Source organism: Diadema antillarum, unplaced genomic scaffold, assembly GCF_040938485.1.
Source record: "Diadema antillarum isolate AM-2024a unplaced genomic scaffold, OU_Dant_1.0 seq00000966_RagTag, whole genome shotgun sequence".
NCBI lineage: Eukaryota > Metazoa > Echinodermata > Echinoidea > Diadematoida > Diadematidae > Diadema > Diadema antillarum.
Genome location: NW_027271812.1, coordinates 488,510 through 514,689, shown reverse-complemented (window position 1 = coordinate 514,689; position 26,180 = coordinate 488,510). Strand labels below are relative to the sequence as shown.

General features: G+C 38.2%; 1 protein-coding gene across 1 annotated transcript in view; it reads left to right on the top strand.

The window, feature by feature from the left end:
• Window positions 1–26,180, top strand: part of LOC139741961 (adenylate cyclase type 5-like) — a 232,232-nt gene that overhangs the window by 45,565 nt on the left and 160,487 nt on the right. The window contains exon 2 of the mRNA XM_071652528.1: window positions 4,707–5,779. Coding sequence (XP_071508629.1) covers window positions 4,766–5,779 — 1,014 coding nt within the window. The 5' untranslated portion in view covers window positions 4,707–4,765. The remainder of the gene's footprint in view (window positions 1–4,706; window positions 5,780–26,180) is intronic.

Sequence of the window (26,180 nt, the reverse complement as noted above, 5' to 3'; positions counted from 1 at the left end):
CCTGAGTAGATCTTCTTAGATTTGAACTTTGTAGAGTCACTGGTCAATATCAATTGAAAGTGTGAATGTTTCATTATGACATTGTACAATATTGATATCTTATCGTTATCCATGTAAGGCATTTTAGCAATGCATTTAAAATATTATAAGGTGTTTTTCCACTTGACTTGCATTCACAATATCAGAGCATATTAAATGTGACACATACGTAGGCTAACTGTATTTATTCACCATTGTAGGCTAACATTTATAGTAAAGTGGCTGTGCAATGATACCATAATTTCTTTCATCTGTAGCCTGAAGGCTTGCTGTGTGCATAAATGCTTGGTACATGTAAGTGCCTGAACTCTTGACTACAAGTCCAAGTCACTACTTTTTAGTGCAGTGTATTCAGTACTTGTAATTCTATTCTGCATATACTTTCTACAGCTACACCTCCTGCAGATAGTGATTATAGATAATGATAATTACATTACCATGTAGATGGCTTTATTCCGATGGAATACCATGGAAAATTGCACTTATTAGAGCCAATATTCCATGGTGTCACATTCATTGCCATCCAATAAAATATTGATAACAATACAAAGTTACATTGTGTATCAATAGTAGTGTAAAAAAAAAGAATCAAGTTGTTTGTATCTGTGCTACAGAGGTATAGATAAAACATTAACTTTTATACCACTTTGTCATTCAAAAATGAAGGGGAAAATCTTGAGAGTTCCCAGCATTCAGTCACTGTATTGCACACAGTAGCATATGATGATCTTGCTGATAATAGCCAATTAGCTGTGATTTGTAATGCTGTTGCTATGGTAACCATGCAATGATTGCAAATCTCTGAATGATGCAGAACCTTTTTAAAATGGAACTCACTTATAGTACAGTGTAAGACAGAAAAAAGTCCAGCTTGTAAAGCTATGACTAGCCTTTGATCAAGGCACACTTTAGATATAAACTGAAAAATATATCAGCCCATTTGATTTTCAACCTCAGGATGTACACATGGTAGAGCACAGTTTCGTGTCATGATTTAAACAGTAAATCTTTATGTTTCTGCCACGTTGAAATCTGTGAGAGAAATGACACGTAACTTGTGTAATATCACAACATGAGTGTACATGTACTTGATGTACAGATGTGCAAAATGTGCTGTACAAGTGTGATGATGATGATGGTGATGATGATGGTGATAATGCTACTGCTGCTGCTGCTGCTGATGATGATGATGATGGTGATGATGCTGATGCTGATGCTGCTGCTGCTGATGATGATGATCATCATCATCATCATCATTGTCATCATGTGCTGGATTTTATCCAGTTTATATTTTGGGGGCATTTTGATTACACTGCATTTTGTCTTTGTTGTTTCCATGCATTCTGTTTGCACCTTGTGGCAGCAGTAGTATCATTTGTTTATAAAACAACATTATTATAGCAAAAATTGCATGTATGCACACAGCAGAAAACATGCAAGAACAAAAATAAAAGCACCATGTGCAAGTCTAATTACAGCTTTGAATGCAGGTTGCTGGTGCAGATCATGACTGAACATACCCTAACCAGTCAGTGAGAATAGGGCATCATCCTCTCTTTATTATCTATTTTCTTGAAGATCCATCTTTACAAGAAAAAAAGCAACAGAATCGACAGAGCATGAGGGACAACATTTTATTTCTATTCATAAACACACAAGCGCACAGCATTTTAAACTCTTACTGCACCCAAAGCAAGATCATAACATGTGATAAATAGAGCTAAAATAAAAAAGATGTCATACGAAGTTGGCTCTCTTTTCGCAAACACCAGCCACAAAATGCCATTACCCCGGGGAATTAAGGCTATTTTCGGAAGAAAAAATGAGTATTCTGATGATTAATCTGGACTTGTAACCTTTCCACAATGAAGCGTTCCAAGTTTTGTGGTCAGATGGACAAAAAAAAATTATGCTAACTACAGTGAGCACTATGTGTGTGTGTGTGGGGGGGGGGGGGGAAATACAGAGATTGATGTACCTTTAAGCTACAGATATTTCACTGGTGACTTTCTGTCATACTTTATTTTCAAATAGAGTCCTTAGAATGTGTTTCAGTGTGAGTATTCCCATTAGGGTACAGGTTTTTGTATTATCACAGACCTTTAATGGCAGCACCCCCCCCCCCCCCAAAAAAAAAAAAAAAAAAAAAAAAAAAAAACTACAGCAAATATTTTGGAGTAAATCCCTTCCATCACATTTTCTTTTAAAAAGTTATGAATTATAGCAGCATGCAGTTTATATTATTCATAATGTACGATGATGATGATGATGATGAAACAGCATTTATGTAGCACCATTTATCTGTAGAAATATTCAGAGGAGCCCACTCTGTACGTTTTATGTTATATATATTGCATGGCTTTGGATATACTGAAAGCCATGCAAACCAATTCAAAAGTAATTCTCCCTATCGCATATAGCCGATATCAAGTAATATCGCCTCGCGATACCGATATCTGATCGCTCGCTCTTGGGATGTACACTTCCGGTTTTGCGGTTAACCCACGTCATGTCCTTCATCTATAGATATTTTCCATAATTTCGTTGTTTTGCATCATCGGCCCAGCATTCATGGACCACTTTGCAAAAGAATCCCATTCATCAAAATGTAAAGTTACATATTAGAAAATAACTCTATTATTCGACAGATTATAAGACAGAATTTAATACGAACTGTGAATACTGGTACTTCGGCCTTCAATGTGCATAAAGGCGTACAGTGTACATTTACACATCGCGCATTCATAACCGAAGTTTATATCCCAAGAATTAAAGGTAAAAAAATTAGAGCGCCACACGTGTTCTAATTCAGAGAGCTACATTTGTATATGCAATAGGGAGAATTGTTCAAGCCTCACTGAAGAGTACACGTGCACCTCTCTTCTTTCTCATTATCATTATTATCTTTTTTTTTTTTTTTTTTTTTTTTTGCAAGTAGAGCACTTCACGGTTCCCAGCCCAGCAAGGAAATCAGGGAATTTTTTTAAAACTTTTTTCCTGTCTGTGAAAAGTCAGAGAATTTGATAAAAATAACTCAAATCAGGGAAAAGTCAGGGAATTTTGATTGACCCAAAAATCGAAAGTAGTCAGTAAGACTCTGGATTATATTTCGTTGCATACCAAAACAACATCCACTGGATGAAAATTGGGTGTGAAACTGGAAATGAGTTGAAATAGTTATCATGGAAATTTGATACTTTATCAGGGAAAAATCAGGGAATTTTGTTTTCTTGAAATGCTGGGAACCCTGTACTTACTCATCACGTGCACGCGCATGAAGCAATTCTATTCTAACTTCTCTACCCACTATCTATCAAGTGTGATGTGTGTACGAGATCTTGTATTGCTACTAGCAGGAAAGTAAGCTGTTCTTTCCAATTCAGCAGATCTGTCCTTCCAAAGTATAGGAGTTTGTTTGGTGTGCTCGATATGGTCTCTATGTTCCATCAGTTTCAGAGGCAGAGGGGCATTGTTCATACAAATAAAAAAAAAGGTTTTGATAATCACTATCCTTCTGCTTCTCAGCTGATAATATGCATCCTTCATGCAGCACACCATAGAATCTATGTACACTATAGAACTTTTAATGTGACAATTGTCATTTGTTGTGTATGGTGAAGATACAATACAAGTCATCGATTACATTTTGAATTAAATAATTCAAAGCAGAGCAAAGGACTAGACGCCCAAAAAAGATCCAAAGGCTCTGGATAGTTCCTATCAATGGTTGAGTGTCTTTCACATAATGTGGTTTTTGTTGCAGCAATGAAGCGAACTGCCCCACCCCCTATTGATGTATCCTTTTATAGATCAAGTTCCTGACACTTCCTCGAATTTCATGGAAGCTATTTATTACTCCTTTCTCTTGAGGCACAGAATGGAAAAAGAAACAAAGAGGACAGAGATATGAATTGTACACACATCAATTTAAAGAATTGTGATCCCTTTGAATAGATACAAAAACATGTATATTTTGCTCACAGGGAGAGGTGGTTTTCATGATGAAAACATTTCACAGAATGTGATATTTTGATAATGAAAACAGTTGTGATGTTATCATTTTGAGAAGGGTTCATATGAATTATTTATAGCACTCTTAGTAAGAATTATTTCCCATTTTGAAGTGTTTTTTTTTAGTTTGCCATTCTTGAAATTCATAGAATGAAGGCGGAAAACACACACACACAGATCAATTCAGCACACATTCATTTTCACATCAAGTGGCTCATGAATAATGAAAGATGAATGAATGATTGTGTGGACATTATCTCCCAGAATATGATATGTGGCGCCCATTAGGGGGATAGGAATAGAATGTATTACCCTGTGTCATAAAGGGCTTTTCAAGTACTTATTTGTGTACGTTGTAGAAGACCGACGGTTTCTCCGGATGGAAGGGAGAAGACTTATGCAACAACAGGACAAAGAAGGAAGCGAAGTGTGTAGGAAAAGAAAAGATGCTAACATAAACATTGTAGCTCTCAGCTGAGGGAGTTGTGCAAGAATGCTAAAAGTAAATGGTAAGGGGGATTGTGTATGTGTGTGTGTGTGTGTTTGTGTGTGTGTTTGTGTGTTTTTGTGTGTGCTTGAGTAGTGAGTGAAATGTAAGAAGAGCTCACTTAAAAAGGTATTCACTGCCCCCTGGGGATCTGCCTGTTTCATTACAGATTAATCAACCAATCAGGGAGTGCACTGCACCTCTGCTCTTGTGGCGTCTTCGGCCAGCATGGCTAGCGAGGATCCCCCGCCCCGCAGCCAATCAGCGCACGGCTCGGCAATGAGCCTGCGCCGATCTGCGTGGGAGAAGAAGGAGGCAGAGAAGGAGGAGGATGAGCGGGCTCTCTTCGCATCTCACAGCCAGAGAGGTTCTCGGCAGGAGGAGGAGGAAGAGGAGGCTCATCTAGGGCCCGCAGCCAACGAGAACCACGTCGTCGACACCGGCAGCAACATGCCTGTGGAGAACAACCACCACCGCGCCGCTGGCGCCGCCTACCACCACCCGCCCAACCGGCCCAGCAGCAGCACCTCCACGCGGAGCGCCCAGTCGCGCAAGTCGGCATGGGACGAGCCCCGCGAGCGGCGGGTGACGCCTACTGCCCCGCAGAAAAAGACCACGGAGGTCGGCCAGCACGGAGATGTGCGAGTGCGCTCAGTGGAACTCCAAGAAGTGAACGGCCGGCCGCGGGACGGCGAACCGGACGTCATTCTCGACATCACATGCATGGAGTCAATTAAGGGATTTACCAAAGTCTTCAAGTCGAAAAAGTTCAAGTCGCCTCAGTTGGAGGATCTCTACCAGCGCTACTTCTTCAGTCTGAACAAGAGCAGTCTCTCGAACCTCCTCATGCTCGTCATAGTGACAGTCATAGTCGTCCTCGGGTTCTACTACGGGGCCGGACTTACCACCTGGTTCAAGGGTGTCTTTCTAGGGCTTTTTGAAATTGTGTTTATCGTGCTGGGAGTCTTGTGCAATCGTAGTGCTTTCACGCCAAAACAGCTACGCTTTGTGTGCTATATACTATTGGTGCTTCTCGGGATCATCGTCGTCATCGACGTCGTGGACACTGAGCCGAGATCGGCGACCGCAGGCATTTGGACCACAGTGTTTTTTATTTACCTGATCTACACGTTACTGCCAGTGCGCATGCGACTTTCAGTTTTGTTCGGAGTGGTCTATGCTGTTCTCCACACGGCATGTGCCATTGGACGCAACCCAACAGACAGTTTTCTATGGAAACAGGTGAGTAATTCAACCAATATTTACCCAGTTAATGTTCTGTGAAGTGAATGTCATCATTGTTTGCACTGTTGTTGTTGTGTTTTTGAAGTTTGGAAAGTTCTTCTGTTCCTGCTGATATTAAAAGAGATGTGGCATTTTGTTTTTATACTTATTGATCCTGACAAAAAATACCAACATTTTCTCATGTTGGCTTGAAGTTCATATTAGGGTAACAAACTTTCAATATAAAGTAATATTGAACCAATAAAAAGGGCAATTTGCGGTCACAAGTTTCGAGCATAATATGCCCACACTCATCTTGTTTAATAGTAAGTTGTTTGCTAACAAATGTGCAGAGTATCACTGCGTAGACAATGTGAAATAAGAGTGAAGGACTCGAAGGTAAGTTTTACTGTAAAAGCAGAAATGTTTTGCAACTATAAAACTTTTACTAATTTTGCAAGGAGCCAAGGTTTGCAAAAGTAAAATGCACGGGAAAAGTTTTTTCCCACACATTTCACTGAATGCCAGTGACAATTTGCAAAAGAGCCATGCCTAAAAAAAAAAAAGAAAAAAAAAAGGCCGTACGCTCTATTTGTCAAAAATTTCTTGCTGCAAATATCTATATGGTTTTACAGTATGTGTATCGCTGTAACCTCCCCCCCCCCAGCTTCTCCCAGCTTGACGTGTTTGAAAACAAAAAAAAAACCAAACAACAAAATGTAACACTGTTCAATATCTTTCCTTCTAAAACTTGTTACATGTGTGGGAGATATGCCAACAAAATTTTGTCGTGGTCAAATTCAACAGTCTGTTTCAAGTAAACTCTTACAATTTGTATCTCCGTCCTGTGTGAAAGTGACTTCTGATTTTGAATTCTATTAATTTCCCAGTATTACAGGGGCAAAAAAATTGCATTCAGACCATTTTGCCTGACTTTCTTGGAGATAAACCCTAGATCATTGAGCGAAGCTCATCATAGCTGTGTGAAAAAAAGATGAACGTTAACAGATTTATGTTGTAGAACTTAAGTATAAACACGATGGGAGGTGTTTCCCCTGTAGCAGTGCTCCAGTTTATTATCAAGGTCTTCCATTCTGTAAGTCAAGATGAAGATTGAATCGGCACAGATTCATTGAGGTTTTTGTCCCCAGCCTCTCTTTCTTATCCCCTTTTTCAGTCACCTCTTTGATTTGTTGTTGTTGTTTTTCTCGGAATTGTCATCCCTTTGTGCCAGTAAGGAGTGGGGAGACTTTGTTGGTGACATCTTATTTATGGCTCAAAGTCGATGTCCAGCACTCGCAGTGCCACGTGTGATCCACGTATTCAAATATCTAGTGTGTCAAGTGGCTCTGTGATTCAGGTCATATGAGTGTGATAGATGATCTATGAGCAGGGTGTGCCAGTGTGGACAACACTGAAGAATATGACTGCTGATACTGTACAGTGTGTCTCTTGGGGGTGGGGTGGGGAGGGGTTATGAATTGCGACCTAGAAATTTTGCCCTTGTGTCCAAGCTCTCCTGTCTGTAATGTAATTTATGAGATGAAGTAGAGAGGAAGATATATCTGCCTCATTTGTTTGTTTGTTTTTTAAGGTTACTTAAAGTGTTTGTTTCATTTGAGTAAATGGTGCAAGGCGGAAAATTTCATTGTTTGCTTGGCTTGCTGCTCATTCGAAGATTTTCAACTTGTGCCTAAATTAACCCTTTCCGTGCCGGGGACTTTGGACAGTGTGTACAATGCTATGGGGTTTTCTGTGCTAATTGCCACTCTATTAAAGCACAAAGGGTTGAAGCAAGAAGGACATACACAAATAGTATGTAAAAGGAAACACCGTTCTATCAACTGGAGGATGTTTCTGGCATATAATAATACACCTATATGTGTGAGACCTTTGACATGATTTGCACGTACACGGCAAAGGTCCCAGAAAAGTAACTGGCTTCCAGATTAAACTGAATCAGTGAAGAAGATTGCTGACAGCAAAATCCACCTTTGCCGAAACTTTAACTCTGTGGAAAGTTGACACTCTCTTTCCCTCTGCAAACTAAATTTGTCTTTGAAGTATTTACACAAGAAAGAAAAAAAAAATCATACTAGAAGAAAAAAAGGTAATCTAAGACAGGCTTACACTGCAATATCTCATACACAGTTTGATACGCACATTAATGCCTTTTTTTCCCCTCATAGTACTTCATGCCGTCATATGAAATGATTTTGTGGATCGATTTAGGTCGCCTGTTGAGGAGGGTCATTCTGCACTGTCTTAAAAGAAAAATCACTGTATTACCATCTGGCTTCTTCTATAATAGTGCCATGTTTAAAGTACATAGCACTTTAATAGATAGGAGAACTCATGTTCATCAAATTTATGTCCACACTGTTAGCAGTTAAAGCAATGGGAGTTTTTTGCGATTTTCCTTATCAGTATCATCATCATCATCATCATCATCACAAAAAAAGCAAATTCATCTCGTACATGAAGTTGCACAATGAAGTTTAAAAGGCCTGATTTTGACACAGCATTGGTATGCCAAGCAAAGCTTTCAAAAGACATTGTACCTTTAATTCCTTCTTCTCCTTCTCCTTTTTTTCTGCCACACTCACATGATCCACCCATGTAATTGAATGCCAAGTTTCATAATGGATCAAAAACCTTGATCAAAGGGCACTCACACTCAACAACTAGCATTGAACAGATCTGCAGTTGTATCATATGAATGACATAAGCCATTCTGCTGTATCTTTAACAATAGAGTAAATGTTTAGAGTAAACTTTATTTTTTTCCCCAGAGCCAGCAATAAATGCTACATTCTTACACCATTTTGTGATATGAGTATTTTGTAAAACGTGTTATTAAGAGCAGATGTGGAAGGAAACTTTCTTTCTACCCAGAGCCTTAGATGATGAATGGGACATTGTTTTTGATGCCATGCTATGATATTATGTGATACTTAGTGATATCGCTGGCTAATGCCAGAAGCTGCTGCAAATGAATACTTGAAGGAGGCAGTAAAGGACCATACAAAAAAAAAAACCAGAACTATTAATCATCCTAAACTTCTCCATTCAGGCATCACATTCTGAGATTTGATGCGCGGTATTTGCGGAGTTCCCCTGCAGGGGAGAGATGTGAGGTTCTCTGATGAGAAAAACTGTCAGAACGCACCTTGGTGAATTTCAATCTGCGTCACTTGATACATTTATCAGGCGTTCGTCTTTAAGTCAAGTGTTTGCTCAGGTGAAGATGTGGGTGAATGGAAGACGCATGCATGCATTGCGTGAAAAAGATAGAACCTTGTGGATCCATGTCTTTCATTGTATTATTTGCAGAAGGTAGTAAGTTCTGATTTCAATTTTGTAAAATCTCTTCATGATTTTTACCAACATTATGCCAAATGATTGAAGTGTGTGTGAAGTCAGTGGTATGATTTAAATTGAAGCTTTTTCAGTAATTTTGATTATTCTTTCTCTTCAACTGTATGAACTTCTTTGATTATGGTGCATTTTGTCCAAAATACTTTAAAGATTATCTTGATCATTATACTTGAATGTTCTGTAGTGTAGATTTGGTGTTTGTTGTTGGTTTTTTTTTTTTTGTCAGATACATGTAAGAAAGATGACTTTTTTGTACACAGGGGAAAAAGACAGCCTCCAGCATGCCTCAAATATTAAAGTGTGCATTACACATGAATGTACATTGCACATTTAGTATGTTTGCTTTGACATTTGAATAGCTTAGCAGATGTTTCTGAGACAAGGGGATGCATTGCTTGCGGATCTGCGTGGCTCTTCCAAAGGGGTTGGTGGTTTGTTGCCGCCTGAATTATTAGATGTCATCATCTTGCATACCCAGGTGGAACTGTCAAAGAGAACAGAGAGATTCCGTACTCTTAACTGATTAAGTAAAAGAAAGAAAGTCGGGAAGAGACAAACCAAAAGTTTGAAATTTAACAAAAAACAAAAACAAAAACAAAAACATTTATGCGCATGTATGATGTGTGTCTATCATAGCTAGCTAGCTAGATAGATAGATAGATATATAGAGAGAGAAAAATGGGGAGATTGAGAGAAGATGTATTGTTAGTTGAGAACTAGAAGGACATTTTTGCATTATAAGATTTGAGCATAAATTAAAATGAAGCAATGTATTTTCATGAAATAAACAGCTAAATACTTCTAAAATCAAAAGTTGGTAGATTTACAGGCATTGACATTCCAAATATTGGGCAAAATCGTGCCTGTGTGGTTTTGATTTTGAACACTTTACTGAAAATGAAAATACAGTAGTTTGAAATTGACACCAAAATGTAGAGGAGATCAAACTCTATGTGATTCCCAAAGACTTTAATACCCCCGATTGTTATAACACTCTTCTGTTTCTCAGCCGAGGATTACATGCATATAATACGGTTCCATGACATTTGCTCCTGCAACAATTTGCTCCCATGAAATATCTGTACGCTATTTAAAGCCAAGCATAAATTCTTGATCCACAAACATAAAACCCTAATCTTAATCCTCACATCAAACTAAACCCTTTTATATGACAACCCTAACCCTAAGTCCTCGGAGAAGAAATTGGACCGGAGCAATTGTCGCAGGAGCAAATGTCATGTCACCGTTCGTACTTGCAATTCATGCCCTATAATGCACGTAATTGTTTGCATTACATGAATAGATCAATATAGATAGAGAGAGAGAAAGAGAGAGAGAGAAAGAATAGGTGAGATGAATAGGTCTCATTTAACGAACAATAGTTGATAGTTGTACTCAATAGCAAGGGTCTATTATGCTTTGTCCGGTTTATTGCCTGTGCTTGTGTGGTAATTAAACACACACACACACACACACACACACACACACACACACACACACACACACACACACACACACACACACACACACACACACACACATGAGACCTCTTGGACAGTGCAGCCTACAACATTGTAGGTGTTGGGAATAGATACACATTACTGTGAATAGTGAGAGAGAGAGAATTGTCAAAACACTCTCTCGACCATTAGGACATCACAGCTTCAGTGTTTACAGAGGTTATTCTCGGGGTCGTAACAAGCCTTTCTGCTTGGCGTGTTTGCCGTTTCACTTGGGGATGCTTTGAGAACAAATACCCAAGCTTTAGCTGGATGGGTCGGCAAATAACGGAGCTCGTTTGGTTATGTAAATCGTTTTCCAGTGTTTGTCCACAGTCAATGGCATGGACAGGATATATTTGGCATTGGTCTCCTTTATACTCTCGAAGCAGAAATGACAAGAGCTAATATTTTGATGAAGTCCCAGTGATACTGGGAAAACAATATTGAATTAATTTGGTATCCCCATTCACCCCCCCCCCCCCAGCTATTATAGAGAGCAAGGTTTTTATTAGTGCGATCCTTGTGGAAACAATTTTGCATTGATATGACAGAGTAAATTAGTAATATGCCAGTAGAAAAATCAGCACATTGGAGTATGTCGCCATCTACTCTGCCTGCAATAATTCTGTTTTGATTCAATGCAGATAAATTTTAGAATACGAAAAGAAGTGAAAAGAAAAATGAACAGAAACAATTCACACATTTGAGAGACAGAAGCAGTTTTCACTTTGATCTGTTATTTATGATTTTTTTTTTTCCATTTTACAATTCTCCTGCATAATACATTTAGGTTATTCATTACTGCAGAATTTCAAATATGTTTTTCTGTTTCTTTTGCTTTGTTATGAAATGGTGTATGTTCATGTACATGTCACTGAAAAAAAAAAAACTGTTGATGTGCTTTTACCATCATTGAAAAGATCTGGATCAAAGAAGAGATGAATTGTAAGAGAAAAAAATATCAAACATTGGAGACCCTGTTTGATTTTAAGCAACAATAATATTGGAGCATATAAAGGAAGTCAGTGGGCATTCTGAAGTTGTATGTTTGTTTTCCATACAGCAGAATACGAATGACACGCAAAATGCTTGATGTTCAAATCTTGCTATCTACCAAAGATGTTAACTCACCGAGAAATTTGCTCAGATGGTGAAAACAAAGGATTGGTTGTAATCACAATATAATTTCAGAGAACATAAATTGTGTTTTATGATCTATTTTTCCATTTGTCTTTTTTTCAGGGGGGGGGGGGGCGAGGGAGAGCCAGTGCCAATAAATGTTTTTTCTCATGACACACCTGCCCTTTGAAAACAAAGTTTACCTCACTTATCAAGGAAATAGAACTGTAAATTATTTATTGTCTCTTCATTATTCAAGGGGTGGGGGGTGGTATGGGAAGGGGTGGTCAGATGCTACATCATATGATTACCAACATTGCTGGCATCTACAAAATTTGATAGTCTGTTTAGATTGTGTTTCCCCTCCATCAAAATATAACAACAACAAAACCAAGACAACAATCAATATGGTGTGTAATGCTCTGGGGGAAACAAAAGAGAGAGGAAAAAAAAAGACCCTCTGTCATCAATATTATGGATTTGTAACCAAGTCTCCAAGAGCCCCCGCCGCAGATGACATAAAATACAGATCATTATGAGATATGCAGACTTCGTCGACTATCGCGTTCCCATCCCGTGGTGCGTAAATGTAAATCCAGAGAGACGGCTTCTTCCTTCGCTGTCTATGGTTTCGCTTTCCTATTTGAATAGATATGCGAGTGAGATGGTCAGTTTAATGTGGCTTCTTTGGCAAACCGGTGATGATTCAATGCCATTGAGGAATTTCTGTCCCGGCAACGTGCTCTTGTTCGTGATGAAGCAGTGTTGTCGCGGAAGGTCAGACCAGCTGTGGAAAACAGAACAAATCAACAGACCCCAGAAACCACGTTTCTGTGGTATGGTTCCTCATCTTTTTGATATTTACTACCTATTATTGTTGATGATTGATCTATTTTATAAAGTTGTGAAATGGTATAAGAACTGTTCTTTCATTTGCGGCATATCTTGGTCATAAAACTAATCATTTCTGCTGGAGGATTATTGAAAACTTCAAATTTGCCGAACCGATCCTGAAATTAGCAACGCATTATAGAAATACTAAAATTATACTTCCTCCCCAAATTGGCAATTTTTTATTTTTCCCCTCTGTGTTTTGAATTATAGATTAATTAATCTAATCAGTCCCATCAAGTCTTTCTCTGATATAGAGTATGCAGTAAAATGCACAGGGTGCCAATTTAATGATTTAACAAGATAATGATTTCTGCAGCAGAATTACTCTGGAACAGCCTTGCCGTGTATGAACCAATTTCTTGTTTTTATAAATAATGATAAAAAATAAAAAAACTCTCCCATGTCCTTACCCATGCACACTTAAGGTGTTTGTTTATGGTTTCTGTGCATTTTACAATGTCAATATTTAATCATAGACAATGGCAGCATTATGTTTGAAACTTTCAGTACAGGACTTTCCCCCCTTTTTCTCATACATCTGAAAATCATGTTATTCAGACAGCTATTAAAGTACAACAATTATTTCTGATATTGAACCACTGCATACATGTATTTAACAGGGCCACAGACTGCTATGTTACAATTAAACAAGTTTATGCTTCAATGTAACAGATCATAGGTACATGTAGTTGTGCAATAGTATGCACCACTAGAAGTTTATGAAGTAACTTCAGGATAGAGATCATGTGTGTCTGGCCAAGTATGAAAAGGAATACAAAGACTGCCGTCTTTATTAACCCATTGAAGACTACTTTCGAGTATTCTTTGGCAGCTGCCTATGGAAAATGTGTGTTATAGCAATATCAGCTCGTCCTCAATGGGTTAATGCACATTCTATTTTTGCCCACTGCATCCATTTTTTTTTTGTTTCATGATATTCTATATTTGAGTTTCATTCGATATCAAATCCATAGTAACAATGAAATTGATATTACTAACAACAAAAAAAGCAGCTGTATTCTTCTTTCTTGTGCTGCTGAATCATTTTTCCAACATACATTGTACAGTACAATATATTTGGGTTTTTTTCCCAAATCATACCATGTTTATATAAGAAAAATGACATGAAATTCTGCATAATTCTCAGAAAAAGCTATTTTGATCAATTTAATCGAGCCAATCCAAATGTGCCTCATTACACACACACCCAAAAAGAAATTTTGCTACTAAATCACTTTTTACATAACTTCCTTCTTTTTTTCTTTTTTTTTTTGCAGAGCACACGCCATATACGTAAATATATCAGATTAAGCATAACTCTAAAAAGGGAAAAGAATATCTTGATCAACTTGATCAGATTACTCAATATCCACTTCATTACATAAATTCTCTTACCCTCTCTTGAGAATACAGCATTTCCCAAAACATGTCATAAACTGAAAAAAAGCATGCTTAAATTAACCGAACAAAACTCATCATTTTTATTTAACCTATCGACCTCCCTCCCCCCCCCCCCCCGTACAAAACAAAACAACCATATGTGTATATCCATGCCTTTACAGCAGTAAAAATACACGCACACACACATACACACACACACACACACACACACACACACACACACACTAAACTGCTGGTGCTTTAATATGCTAATTCAAAATCAGTCTATTACCATCAGGACAGCTGCCTCACGCGTGACCTTTAACCCTCCAGCAGCGTTTACCCATTCCTTCCAGGCCGGTTCATTCCTTTTCTGTTTTTCAAACCAAACCACCCCACAGGCACAACAACCAAAATCAAACAGTCAATAAAACTGGCCCTCAAATGCCGAAGAAAACACAGGCATATGACATATATGTACACTCAGTGGAAATGTCTACGTGTACACATGCAAATTATTGCATCATAACGATACCTCACTTTTGACAGGACAATCAGTGCAGGTTTCTTTCTCCAGTAGTACGCCAAATATTCTTCTTCTTTTTTTTCTAATCAGTGGAGTAAGTATACACATCATGCACACCTGTGGGAGCATATCATATCAGAAAATTCTACGTCCCTGCCCAAAGAGACCGTAGGCGAGATTTTTTTTTTATTATTCTTTGTCTTTAACAGAATAAAAAAAGACAACAAAAATCTCAGCCAGACGGTCTGCGAATGTCACTTTCACGAATGGGATAACCTGACCAAACATCGCGGAGGCGTCTCTTTTTAAACGCTCCCAAGAGAGCAAGGCAGCGGATCTGGTGAAGTTGTTTGATGGCTGGGAGAAACACAGTGGCCTCGTCTGGTGTAACTAATTACCAGTTGTCCTCCATTTCCCTTCGCCCCGCCCCCACCCCCACCCCCATCACCCACACTCTGTCCCGTGTACCCTGCGGCATGGCCAGGCAACGCTCCAGGGATTAGGACGAAGTAATGAGGAAACCCATTCTTCAGGAGAGGCCAAAGCATTGATTAGTACCCACAATTTTCTGCCTTGATAAAAATCATATTGGAAAAAAAAAGATAAAGAGCTAGGTTGTACAACCATGATTAAGGAATCAGATTTTAATTAAGCTGGAGTATACAAAACCTTTTGCTGAATACAGCCCTCATGCTATTAATCATAACTATTGTGAGTTTCACGCAGCATTTTGTGTTCGTTTTTGTTTTTCTCATAGCCATGAAGATTCAAACATGCCTATTAAATACTATAGAAAGAGCTGTACACATGTAGGAGACACAACCATTATTTTCCATTTGCACACAACTTTTTGAGTGTACACGTACCTGTAGTCCTTTAGTGGATATAACAAATCCTGAAAGCCCCGTCAAAGATTATGGTGTTAAGAAACCATAAATTTGGTAAAATAAAGTACAGTTGTACATTTCCGTGGGCTATATTCGAAAATCATGCTGTAAATCTTGGATGATAGTATTTACAGCAGCTTTGGTATTGGATACAAAGTTTTATTTTATACCAGTTTAAACAATCATTTTGCTTCAGTGATATCATACATGCGGAGGTTGGTCGATAATACACATCATATTTCATCTTTACCACATTATATTTTGTGTTATATCAGGGGCCCATTTCATAAAACTTGTCATCAGTGACAAGTTGTCATAGATGTGACAAGCTACTGAAATCCTTGCATCTGATTGGCCGAGTGAAAATTTGTCATAGAAATGTGGCAGTTGTCACTGATAACAAGTTTTATGAAACGGGCCCCAGATGAGATTGTGGTTAGCTAATAAGTACTGTCGTCTGAACAGATATTGCTAATGGCTATTTTTATCTCTGGTCTTATACAATAATGACGCAGTTACATCATCACCGCTGGTCAAAAATCTGTAAAGCCAATTTTCACTATACTGTACATTAAATGCACGACAATGAGAAATAGCAATACATTTTCTGTATGCAGTAGTTGCTCATGTTCATACCTTGTGATTATTAGTATCATTATAGCAGAAAGGTATTTGTGTATGTCGTACATAAATGTTACATTGTATTGCTTTTATGAGTGTTTTTTACTCTAGCAGTTGCATTATTCCCTCGTATGCATGTAATATGTGATGGTGCATCACACAACCAACAAAAAGTTGCACCACCTAATTTTACACGAGGACTAAAAGTATAATAGGTGGAATCCATGGGTCAACATAGTCAATCTTTTGTTTTTTATTTTGTTGGAAAGAATAAGTCTTGTACATTTTGTATAATCTCAAATATGAGATGATAAATTTTCTTCTTAATTCAGTTTTTCGGGAACACTTCATGTGTGATATTAAAGGCATGTTTTAGCAGTCCCTTTTCATTTTTTTTAAACCTTAAAGAGTTACACATTCCTCACTTTGGAAATTGGTATCAGTCATGAATAGGATGTGCTAAATGTGAGTGCAAAATTTCAGCTTAATGTGATAATCTCTTCATTTTGGTTGCTATGAAATTATCCCTTTTTTGCCCATTTATTGCACACAGCACTGCTGGGCAAGATTAAGCACTCGAATAGACCCTAAACTTTAAAAAAAAACTCCTTTCTTATTGAACACCTTTTCCAGAGGGTGTACCTTCTGTCCATTATCAGATCTAGAGGTGAGAAAAGTCCATTTGTGTTGAGTATGTATAATGCCATTCTAAAGCCTAGAGTCTGCTCTTTTTGAATCTGCTGTTATCCAGTCAAAAACCATGTCTGGTCCGACGACTTTTTTGGTGGCTCTGTGATGCAGGGTCACATACACTATATACATGTGAAGACAGTAGGGATGCTTTCCAGTACCTATTAAATATGCAAATTTCAGGCAACATTCTGGTTCCGTTTGCCTGCCTGTCAGTATGCCGACGATCGCATATTTTGTTGTTTCTTTTTTTTTTTCAAATAAAGAAGTAAGACCAAAGGAAGAGAGAGAAAGAGATAGACAGAGTCCTTGGGGACTCATCAATCTCCAGTGCAATCAGCATTTAAAGGAAGATGAGAAAGAGTCACATGACCTGTCTTGATCCCCGCAATAATGCCCGTGACCTCGTTGAGCTGAACTCGGCGCGACTGTTTACCGAAGCTCGCATTGGAACCTAAGAATAGCTGTAGAACCTCCAGGCGTTTTGGAAGAACATTCTGGCTGTGTACTATTAGATTTCATTACAATTAAAAGGCAAAACAAAACACAACACAACCCTGTAGCACCTAAAACAAGGTATCTTGTGGTATCCTGAAGTAGGCAATAGAAATCACAAGTTTGCATTGGTTGTACAGACAATTCACGTGGGAATCTATGACAGTCAGCTTCTGTAGAAGGGTGATACAGCCCCGAATGTTATACAATGTAAATGTAGAGAATCAAATGTGTTTGTACATATCCATGCCCCCTCAACTAAAAACAGGTGCACACCCACTCATGTATTGTAAGGACACATACTGTATTTATTGGTGATTTTCAAGGGCAGGAAACCAAGTGGTGTAGTTTGGAATTAAAAAGATAATGGAATGAACAAGAAAATGCTTTGAACATAGGCCAGAAATTAGCAGATATTCTGAGTGATAATCTTTGAGACAATGGTGTTCCACAGATGTAGCATGTACTTGCCATGTAGGCCTACATGGTCCATATGACGTACATTGCCATTTGGAGCTAAAGTTTAGTCTACACTGTACCTGTGTTCAAGCAAAGCTTATCAATGTCAGCCGGATATCACCTGAAACAATTTGAATTGATTCTCAGAATTCATTGTGATTCGGGTCTTGAGCTACATGTAGACATTTGTCACAATGATAACATCAATTGGTAAAATTGATTACGATAATCAATGATATTTATATAGTGCTGAAAGGCATTCTTTTATCAGAGCGCATTGAAACAGGACAGAAAAGTTTATGTAGAATATAGAATGAAATTTGTCAATATATTTATAGCAGGGTGGTCCATGAGGGGTTTAAGCATGTCGCTGCAACATGCTAAAATTCTTGTGCAACATCCTCAAAAGCCAGCAACATGCTATGCAACATCCTCAAGAATCTGGAACAGGCTCAAAGTAAAAGTATTTAAAAATGTGCAAAACATGTGCGTAACATAAGAAACATCAAACTACCTGGTACTTAGATATTTGTGTGCAAAATATGAGAGAGAACATTGAATGTAAGCAGCACAAAGAGAGATAAGCAGCAAAATAATTGCGTACTACATACTCATTGTGTGCGCTCCGCGCATATTCAATTTCTGCAATATTCTCAGATTCTGAGCTTGCAACATGCTCAAATCTCAAGTTGTGGACCACCCTGTATAGCAGAAGCAAAGAAAAAGAAAATATCAATAAATAAGTATTGATATTTAATTTTCATACAAATATGTAAGTGCGATGCTACAAGATATCACACGTGGTCCAAGATGAGTGCACCTCATCTTCCACCAGGTGCGAAATCTTGTTCCATTGCACAAATAAAGACCATACACTGTTTGTTTTATGCAACACCTCGGACGCATGAACAAATGTGGTCTACACCAAATCATGAATGTTGTTCAGAAATCGCAACCATTTTTTTTTTCAAGAAAGGCAAATGGGTGTACATTAATGTATTGTCACACAGTACAGTTGGTTGTACGCAAAAGTGATCAGTTGGAGTTATTGACAATAGAATGAGGGACTGAGTGTGTGTTGTGAGTGACTTAGTGTGCGCGGCAAAGGCACGTAATTTGTAATGTCGGAGGCATACAATGGTGCAAAAACAATGAGTTGGCCATGAGCCAACATGGGAGTCCATGTATTTGTGATGTCAACCGTACAGTATGCAATTTTGCCTGACAAAAATTGTACAGCTCAAGAGCAACAGCATGCAGTCATACTTTTAATTGCATGTCATGTGATGAGCAATCAACCAATCCAATAGCTTGAATCTTCTGTATAATTTTTCGTAGCTTCATACATACTAGTACAAGTAGTATTGTAATTACCCAATATCAAAGACTTTGGTCTACAGTATAGTGTAGAATCGTGCAGCTCAGATGAACATTGTTAAAAGTGTCTCAGATATGTAGGCTTTTCATCAGCTCTTGACTTTGTAGTTTCTTGACTGATTTTTCAGCAACATTAATTCTTTCTGTTTTCCAGTATTTCTCAAGAGCAATTTATGATAGAATTCTTGTGAGGTTTAGTGCAATTCTTATGCGTGTGTATAGTGTTCAAATCACCTTAAGTTGCTCAATTTTAGCACTTGTAAGTGGTATCAATGAAACTACCAATAATTGTGCATATGCACTGTTTATTTATATTCAAGAGTAAGACATACAATAATCGGGCAGGCAGACAAGTTTGCAGGCTTAATAATGTAACCCAAACACAACCAAAATGTGATTAACAGGGGTATTTACGGGCACCCTTTTCCTGAGTATTGTCTGGGGATAGCAATATAATTGATATTGTACCGTGGTGGGTTCAACAGTGTCGCGTGGAGCGTTGTCGGGTCAGAGCGCCGAGGGCAGCGCAATTTTGTCTCCCATGTCGATATTTGCTTACCGCTGCGTAATGACAAGACTATTGTTTGTAGCAATTTGTGCGGGGTGCCATAGATCGCCGGTAGAGATTTGATTACCGAGGGAGACGCAGCAACCCTAATTAAGACCCTCTCTGCCTTCTTATCACCCTCACAATACTTTATGTCTTCCAAGGTACATGTACATGATACCCAAATACCTACAGTGTAGTACGGTACGTGAATTTAGTCAATGGAGCATTTACTAGTCGAACACATCCGTGAAGTTTGGGGAAAGTCAGTCTATCTGTTCGAAAGTTCTGAATTCTTTACAGATTCAGTGCTGCCATTACTTGACAAAAAGACTACAATCTGTGCAGCAGTTCATGATATCTCTGCAGGACAGCGATGCAAAGGAAATATGAAGAGAATTTTAAAGCAGACATTAATACATAATGTTTGTGCCAGGAAGATTGAGATAGATCTGTTTTGTTATTAAAGATATACTTTGTTATAAAATGGGTTCAAGAATGTAGCCAATAGGAAGCGCTGAAATGAGTCACGTGTGCTTCCTTTATTCTAGTCCCATTGCACTGCGTGTTAAATCCTATTGCCGATTGTCTGTGCGCGCGGCGGCTCCTTTGAATTGCATGCAATCCTGTAAACAACTTCTAGTTCGGGCTGCCGGCCGGCTGGCCTTTCTTCCCTTGTGCATAACATGTGTGGCGTACGGGCTGTATACTCTACTATACGTACACTTTGTACAGTACAGTAGACCAAGCGTTGTGGGACCGGACGCGTACATGGAGTCACTTTGAAGGGCAAATCCAACGATTTAGCAGGTTAATTCTCACGCCGTTTTCAGAGTATGTTGTCTAGTAGGCCTATATGAGGAGTCTATATCAAGTCTTTAATGTAAAGGGTGCATATTCTATGTAAAATAAGTAAGTTTTCATGCGGGAACTTAACTCTTAATGTGCCAGGCCCAAAACCTCTAACGTGCCAGAGGTTTTTACCTAACGCCAGAACGTTTCGAAACTGCACTGACTATGAGATTTAAAACCGCCATATCTCTGAAACTATTGACTGTTTTGAATTGAGTTCTACACAACACTTATCAAGAAATGTTTGTTCTTTCGTGTCATGTAGTCAGTTTGCCATAATATCTATGTGAACCTGAAATATTGCAGAAATAATTGATACATCAGAAAAATTATTAGAAATTTTTGTGTAGTATGGAAAAAAAGAGTCAGTCGTGTTTTTTCTTCAATAGAACGCTCCCTTGACTCTGTGAGAAAGTTTTAGAGCAACATCTCCTCTTTCAAATGATAACAAAATTGCGCTCTAGATTTGTATGATTCCAAAGATACTAGCAGTTTGTTTTGTCTTAGCAATTTCTCTTTCTGCCTCAGTAATTCATTCCCAAATCTGAGTCCTTTAGTCCCAGATCCTGTATTTGAAACTGAAGTGATTGTCCCGGGCCCTGGAAGAGTGTCTTTTGTCCTTCTTTTGTCTAAGAGGACCACGGGCGGGGGTACTCTATTGAAATCGGCAGGTCTTTGTCCGCGCGCAATTCCTATGCTAGCGTGGGGACGATAGTGACGTTCACCAAAACAAAAGGATGAAAGACTTGACCGACGAACGAAAGCTGACCCTCTTTGAGGGACAAAATCAAAAGAGCTTCCCGCAGGACAGCATCCAAGCGGAACAATGCGAGTGGAACCGCATAGACAATACACGAAGATTCAATAGCATACACACGGGTGGTTTACCAATGAGACTTTTGATCCATACACATCTCGCAGAGGGTGCGCTCGCTGCGGATTTTCCCGACGCGAAAAAAATACATCTAGCTGAAAAATCATGTAATTACTCAAAATTTTCTAATGTAAGCATGCTCACATTTTCAGTGGAAACGATGGCTATGCTAATCAGCTACCACTACATATCATTGGCAGTTTCTTGGTGTAACACATTACGGTACCAGAAGAACTTAAATGATCAATGCTTTTCTCGCTCTTCTTAGTCGCCGATCGGCGACCATGGCACGTCAGGACTAAGGTCGCCGTTCGGTGACCATGGCACGTTAAGAGTTAAGTGTCCGGAAACCCAACCGCCCATTGTACTTATACTGTATGTGCGGGATTTCCGAGTGCGACGTGCGTAAATGTTTGGGACGAACATTTTCGGACGTCTTGACCCACAAAGGTACGTGAAAAACGCTGAAAAATGCTGTTAGTTTTTGAATTTTCGACCCATTTTATAAAACAAATGATGCACAGGATTATTTTGTGGCGTTAGTGGAGGCGTAGCTCACTCTCGGGTATTTACAATGTAGTGCAACATGCACTCGGCTTCGCCTCGTGCATGTTTCACAATTGTAAATACCCTCGAGTGCACTATACGCCTACACTAACGCACTCTATCCTGTGCATCATTTGTATAATAACAGACCATTCTTCATACATAATATGCACACACACATGAAAAAAAAAAATAGTACACATTTCCATACATTGTATATCCATCTGAAGGCATTGATTTGTCTGTAGTCTTAAATGTCTACTTGAGAGCTCCCACATTATTTCAACCCTTTATGTGTTTTATGTGAAAGTACAAGGTTACAGGCATAAGCATTTTAATTATCTAGTGTTCTATTTAGAAAACTTTTTTTCAGTTTATATTTAAATGTAATAAACTGTGAAGCTTCTTTTAAAATGTCGACAATTATCCAATACTCACAGTATCTTTGGGTATTGGAGAAGCGAGTACCAAGTGAAAAGAATGAACATTTACCGGTACTTGTTTCACTGCAAAATGGTTTTCTTTCATTTCTTTGAAAGTGTGTACAGTTGCTGGAAGATCAGAGCACTTCATTTCCAACCTGTGCCCTTTAGAATGTTTTGATTCCCCATAGGGTTACTACATGGCATTATCAAATTCCTTCAAGCATTGAGTTAAAACACTTTCTGTGAGCTCACAGGAGTGAAGCAGATTATTGTGCAATACATTTTTACACAATGGGTGTTATTTATTGTGCCAAAAAATTTTAAAAAGAAACAAAAACAAGGTCAAGCTTGTTTATCAGGTAACTCTTATAGTCCATGGGCCAAGACCCGAAAAATGGGTTGTTGGTACCATCTGAGGTGGCACAACCTTTTTGGTGTCAGTTTGTTTGTCGGGCATAGATATGCTTATCAAGCTATGATAGCATTTCCAAATGAGTAGCTTAGTACATATATGCACAAGGGAAGACAGGCTGGCCGGCCGGCAGCCCGATGTGCGAACTAGAAGTTGTTTACAGGATTGACAGCGCGTATGCATGCAATTCATCAAAGGAGCCGCCGCGCGCACAGACGATCGGCAATCTACCATAGGATTACAGGCAGTGCAATTGTACTGAAGTAAAGGAAGGAGGTGTGTCTCATTTTAAGCAGCGCTTCCTATTGGCTACATTCTTGAACCCATTTTATAATATATGCAACAGCATGCCATGAAAAGGTTGATGTCAATTTTTGTTTACTTGTGTGTTGTTGTTGTTGTTGAAATCAAGATGCCTTTCAATGCTATTCAAAGTATTTTTGCCATCTGTGCCACAAGAATCTCATGTAAGTCTTTTGTGTAATGATGTGTTTGCAAAATATGTACTACACCTGTTGCTCAATGACATTGGTCATTTCACATCTACTGTAGATTCAGTGCCACTACACTTGTACATTCTGCATGCATACTTTGTCTGTTCACACAATTTGCGTGTGTGATTTTGAATGGTAAACATATCAGAAACTTTTTTTTTTAAAGTGGACCTACTCTCTCGCACTAATTGCAGTTGTCATGGTAACAGCATAAACTTCCTACATGTGTCTACAGACCTGTTATCAGTGAAGTTGAGACTGGTTGAGGAGCCATTAAAGTCTTTCCAGTCCATGATGTGATATGCCTTTAATAGCTATGATCATTTGTGTGTGTGTGTGTGTATGTGTGTTTAGGGGGCAGTCTCTTTTTTTTTTTGCAAGCTTTCTTCTCCTTGACAGTTTACCACTATTGCTTTCATGTTTTGTTTTGTTTTGTTTTGTTTTTTATTTCTCTTTCTAAATCTTTGAAGTGCAGTATGTATTTTCCGGTACGATTACTGGAAATAGATAGTAATTACTGTTTCCACATCCAAACTATAAAGTTTGAATTGTGTGATATTTTGCCATGAATAACATACTATGTGTAAAAGATGCCTCAAAAGGCTGGGTAAATTACCTCCTACTGTTCAGGGGGGGGGGGGGGCAGTAAACAAGGGGCCAGTCAAAGAATGTGATATACTACCAAAAATGTATAACAGAATTAAGCTAAAAAACAAACAATTAAACAAACAAAGAATTTAAGAGGTTATGGGATGGGGTCAAGGTTGATAGTAGAATAAATTCTAGGAAGTTCGTGTTGCCTTTTTGCTTGTACTGTAATTCAATCAATTTGTCAGCTGCTGCTAACACTGGCGTTTCACGCTGCATACCACATGCTTGGAGGTCATATCCCTTGTATATTTCAAGGATGTCACCCAAAGGTATGCTTTGAACAGTCTCAGGGGACCCCAAGGGCCATCTATTGAAGTGGTCAGTGACAGCAGAAGGGCCTTTTGTGACTTAAAGTGTACTATTTATAACAATTTTATCAAAGTCAGAGAGTGAAAAAAAAAGGCAGGCAGCACTATGAGATTCTCTGTATGCACATACACGTACAATGTACATGTAGATATACAGATCTTGAATGACAACTGTGAATACAGTACCTGAAATTGTTATAATTGTCATTACAATGGAGTGAGTTATGAACATACTGTGTCCAGATCATTTTATTTATTATTTATAAGAGCAATTATTTTTTTTTTCTTATACTAATATACTATCAGAGCATTTGAAATTCGGGCTGTGAAGTGTTGAGTTTTCATTTCAAATGACTTTTTTTTTTTAGTTTCTTGTCATAATCTGTCATGAATTGTAACTGACAGCTCATAATCAGGAATTTTTCTGTTGGATTTCATAGTTGTTGGTGTTACTGTATGACCTTCATTCTTTGTCACATGAGAATTATGCCCTTTATTACATCCACGCAGTAATTTGGTATTGTTGTATTCTTAGTTTGTTTGTTTGTTTGTTTTTTAATGCTACCATAAAACTTTCTTGATGTAGGTTTTGAGACAAATATACATGTAGAAGAAGATATTTCCAATATTATTAAGAGAGTATACACATGAAACAGTGGAAATTGGCATTCGTGATTTCAGGGCTCTCGTGCAAATGGCAGTCTTGGTTCATTAGAAAAAAAAAACACCCACAACAGCAAGAACAACAACAACAAACTTCTGACTGGCAAGTAATAATACATAATTTATGAGAATGGCATGCGAGGATGGAATGTCAAAAACTCATTGTCTCATCTCTTGCTGTATGGAGAATTCTTTGCCCGGAACAAGCAGTGAAATGCCAGCTACGTGATATGCCGACAATATGAGAGAGAGTATTACATGTATGTACGTCATCTACGATATGTCTCCAGAAATCAGTCTTGCTTTGTATGCGTATGAATTCGTCTCCGTTGGCCGTGAGCTACGCAAAGGAAGGGGCCACTCATTCACAGACATTGTGCTGCTTTAGATGGGAGAAGTTTGCTTTAATATCGATTGTTGTGTAGTGCATGATTATTCAGTACATGGCTCACTGATATTATGCTTGCATTATGTTATAACACATTGCCAAGCAAAATCAGTCATACAGGGACATTATGAATGTATGTGTATTGAATATATTTGTGCAGGTAGGAGTTGTAACTACAGTTAGGCAGTGGCGTCAGTGCTCACACCTGATTTGTAGTCTGGAGATTGTTGCCATGGTTAATGCATATGGTGTATTATAAGGAATTAAAAATGATTGCTTATACACGTATCTTGAATACCCGTTGAGGACAAGTCCCAAATATATTAGTGCAAGTGTCTATGGGAAATGCATGCTGTAGCAAAATCAGCCTGTCCTCAATGGCTTAATGAAACTTGTTCCCAGGTCTTTCTTGTTCCCACTTACCAAAAAAAAAAAAAAAAAAAGGATGGATAGAGAATCGAATGGAATTATGAGAAGTGTCATGGTCAGAAAAAGAGAAAACTACTAAAAGTGATTAAATGTATTAATGGTTTATCAATATGAAAAATGTACATTGTACATGTCGTTTTGTAGAATGCCAAAATCTGTAGACATTGCGGTACAAATTGTATGCAATGAGTGCGAACCTTGTTGGTAATTGAACAGTATTTACTGTATTATACCTTGCACATTCATAAATATCTGCATTATTACAATGATTCTCTGCTATGGGGACATCTGAAAGAGAAAGTGTAAATATTTCCATTTTCTTTTGAATAATTTTTTGAACCTTTTCTTTACTAACCATGTTCTCCAGTTTATGAGAAATACACTGTATGCAGTAAATCTGTATGGTATTCTGTGTACAAATACTAAATTAAAGAAGAAATGACTATAATCATAATTGCAATTTTACTGCTATTAAGATTAAACCCAATTTACTTGGAATTAA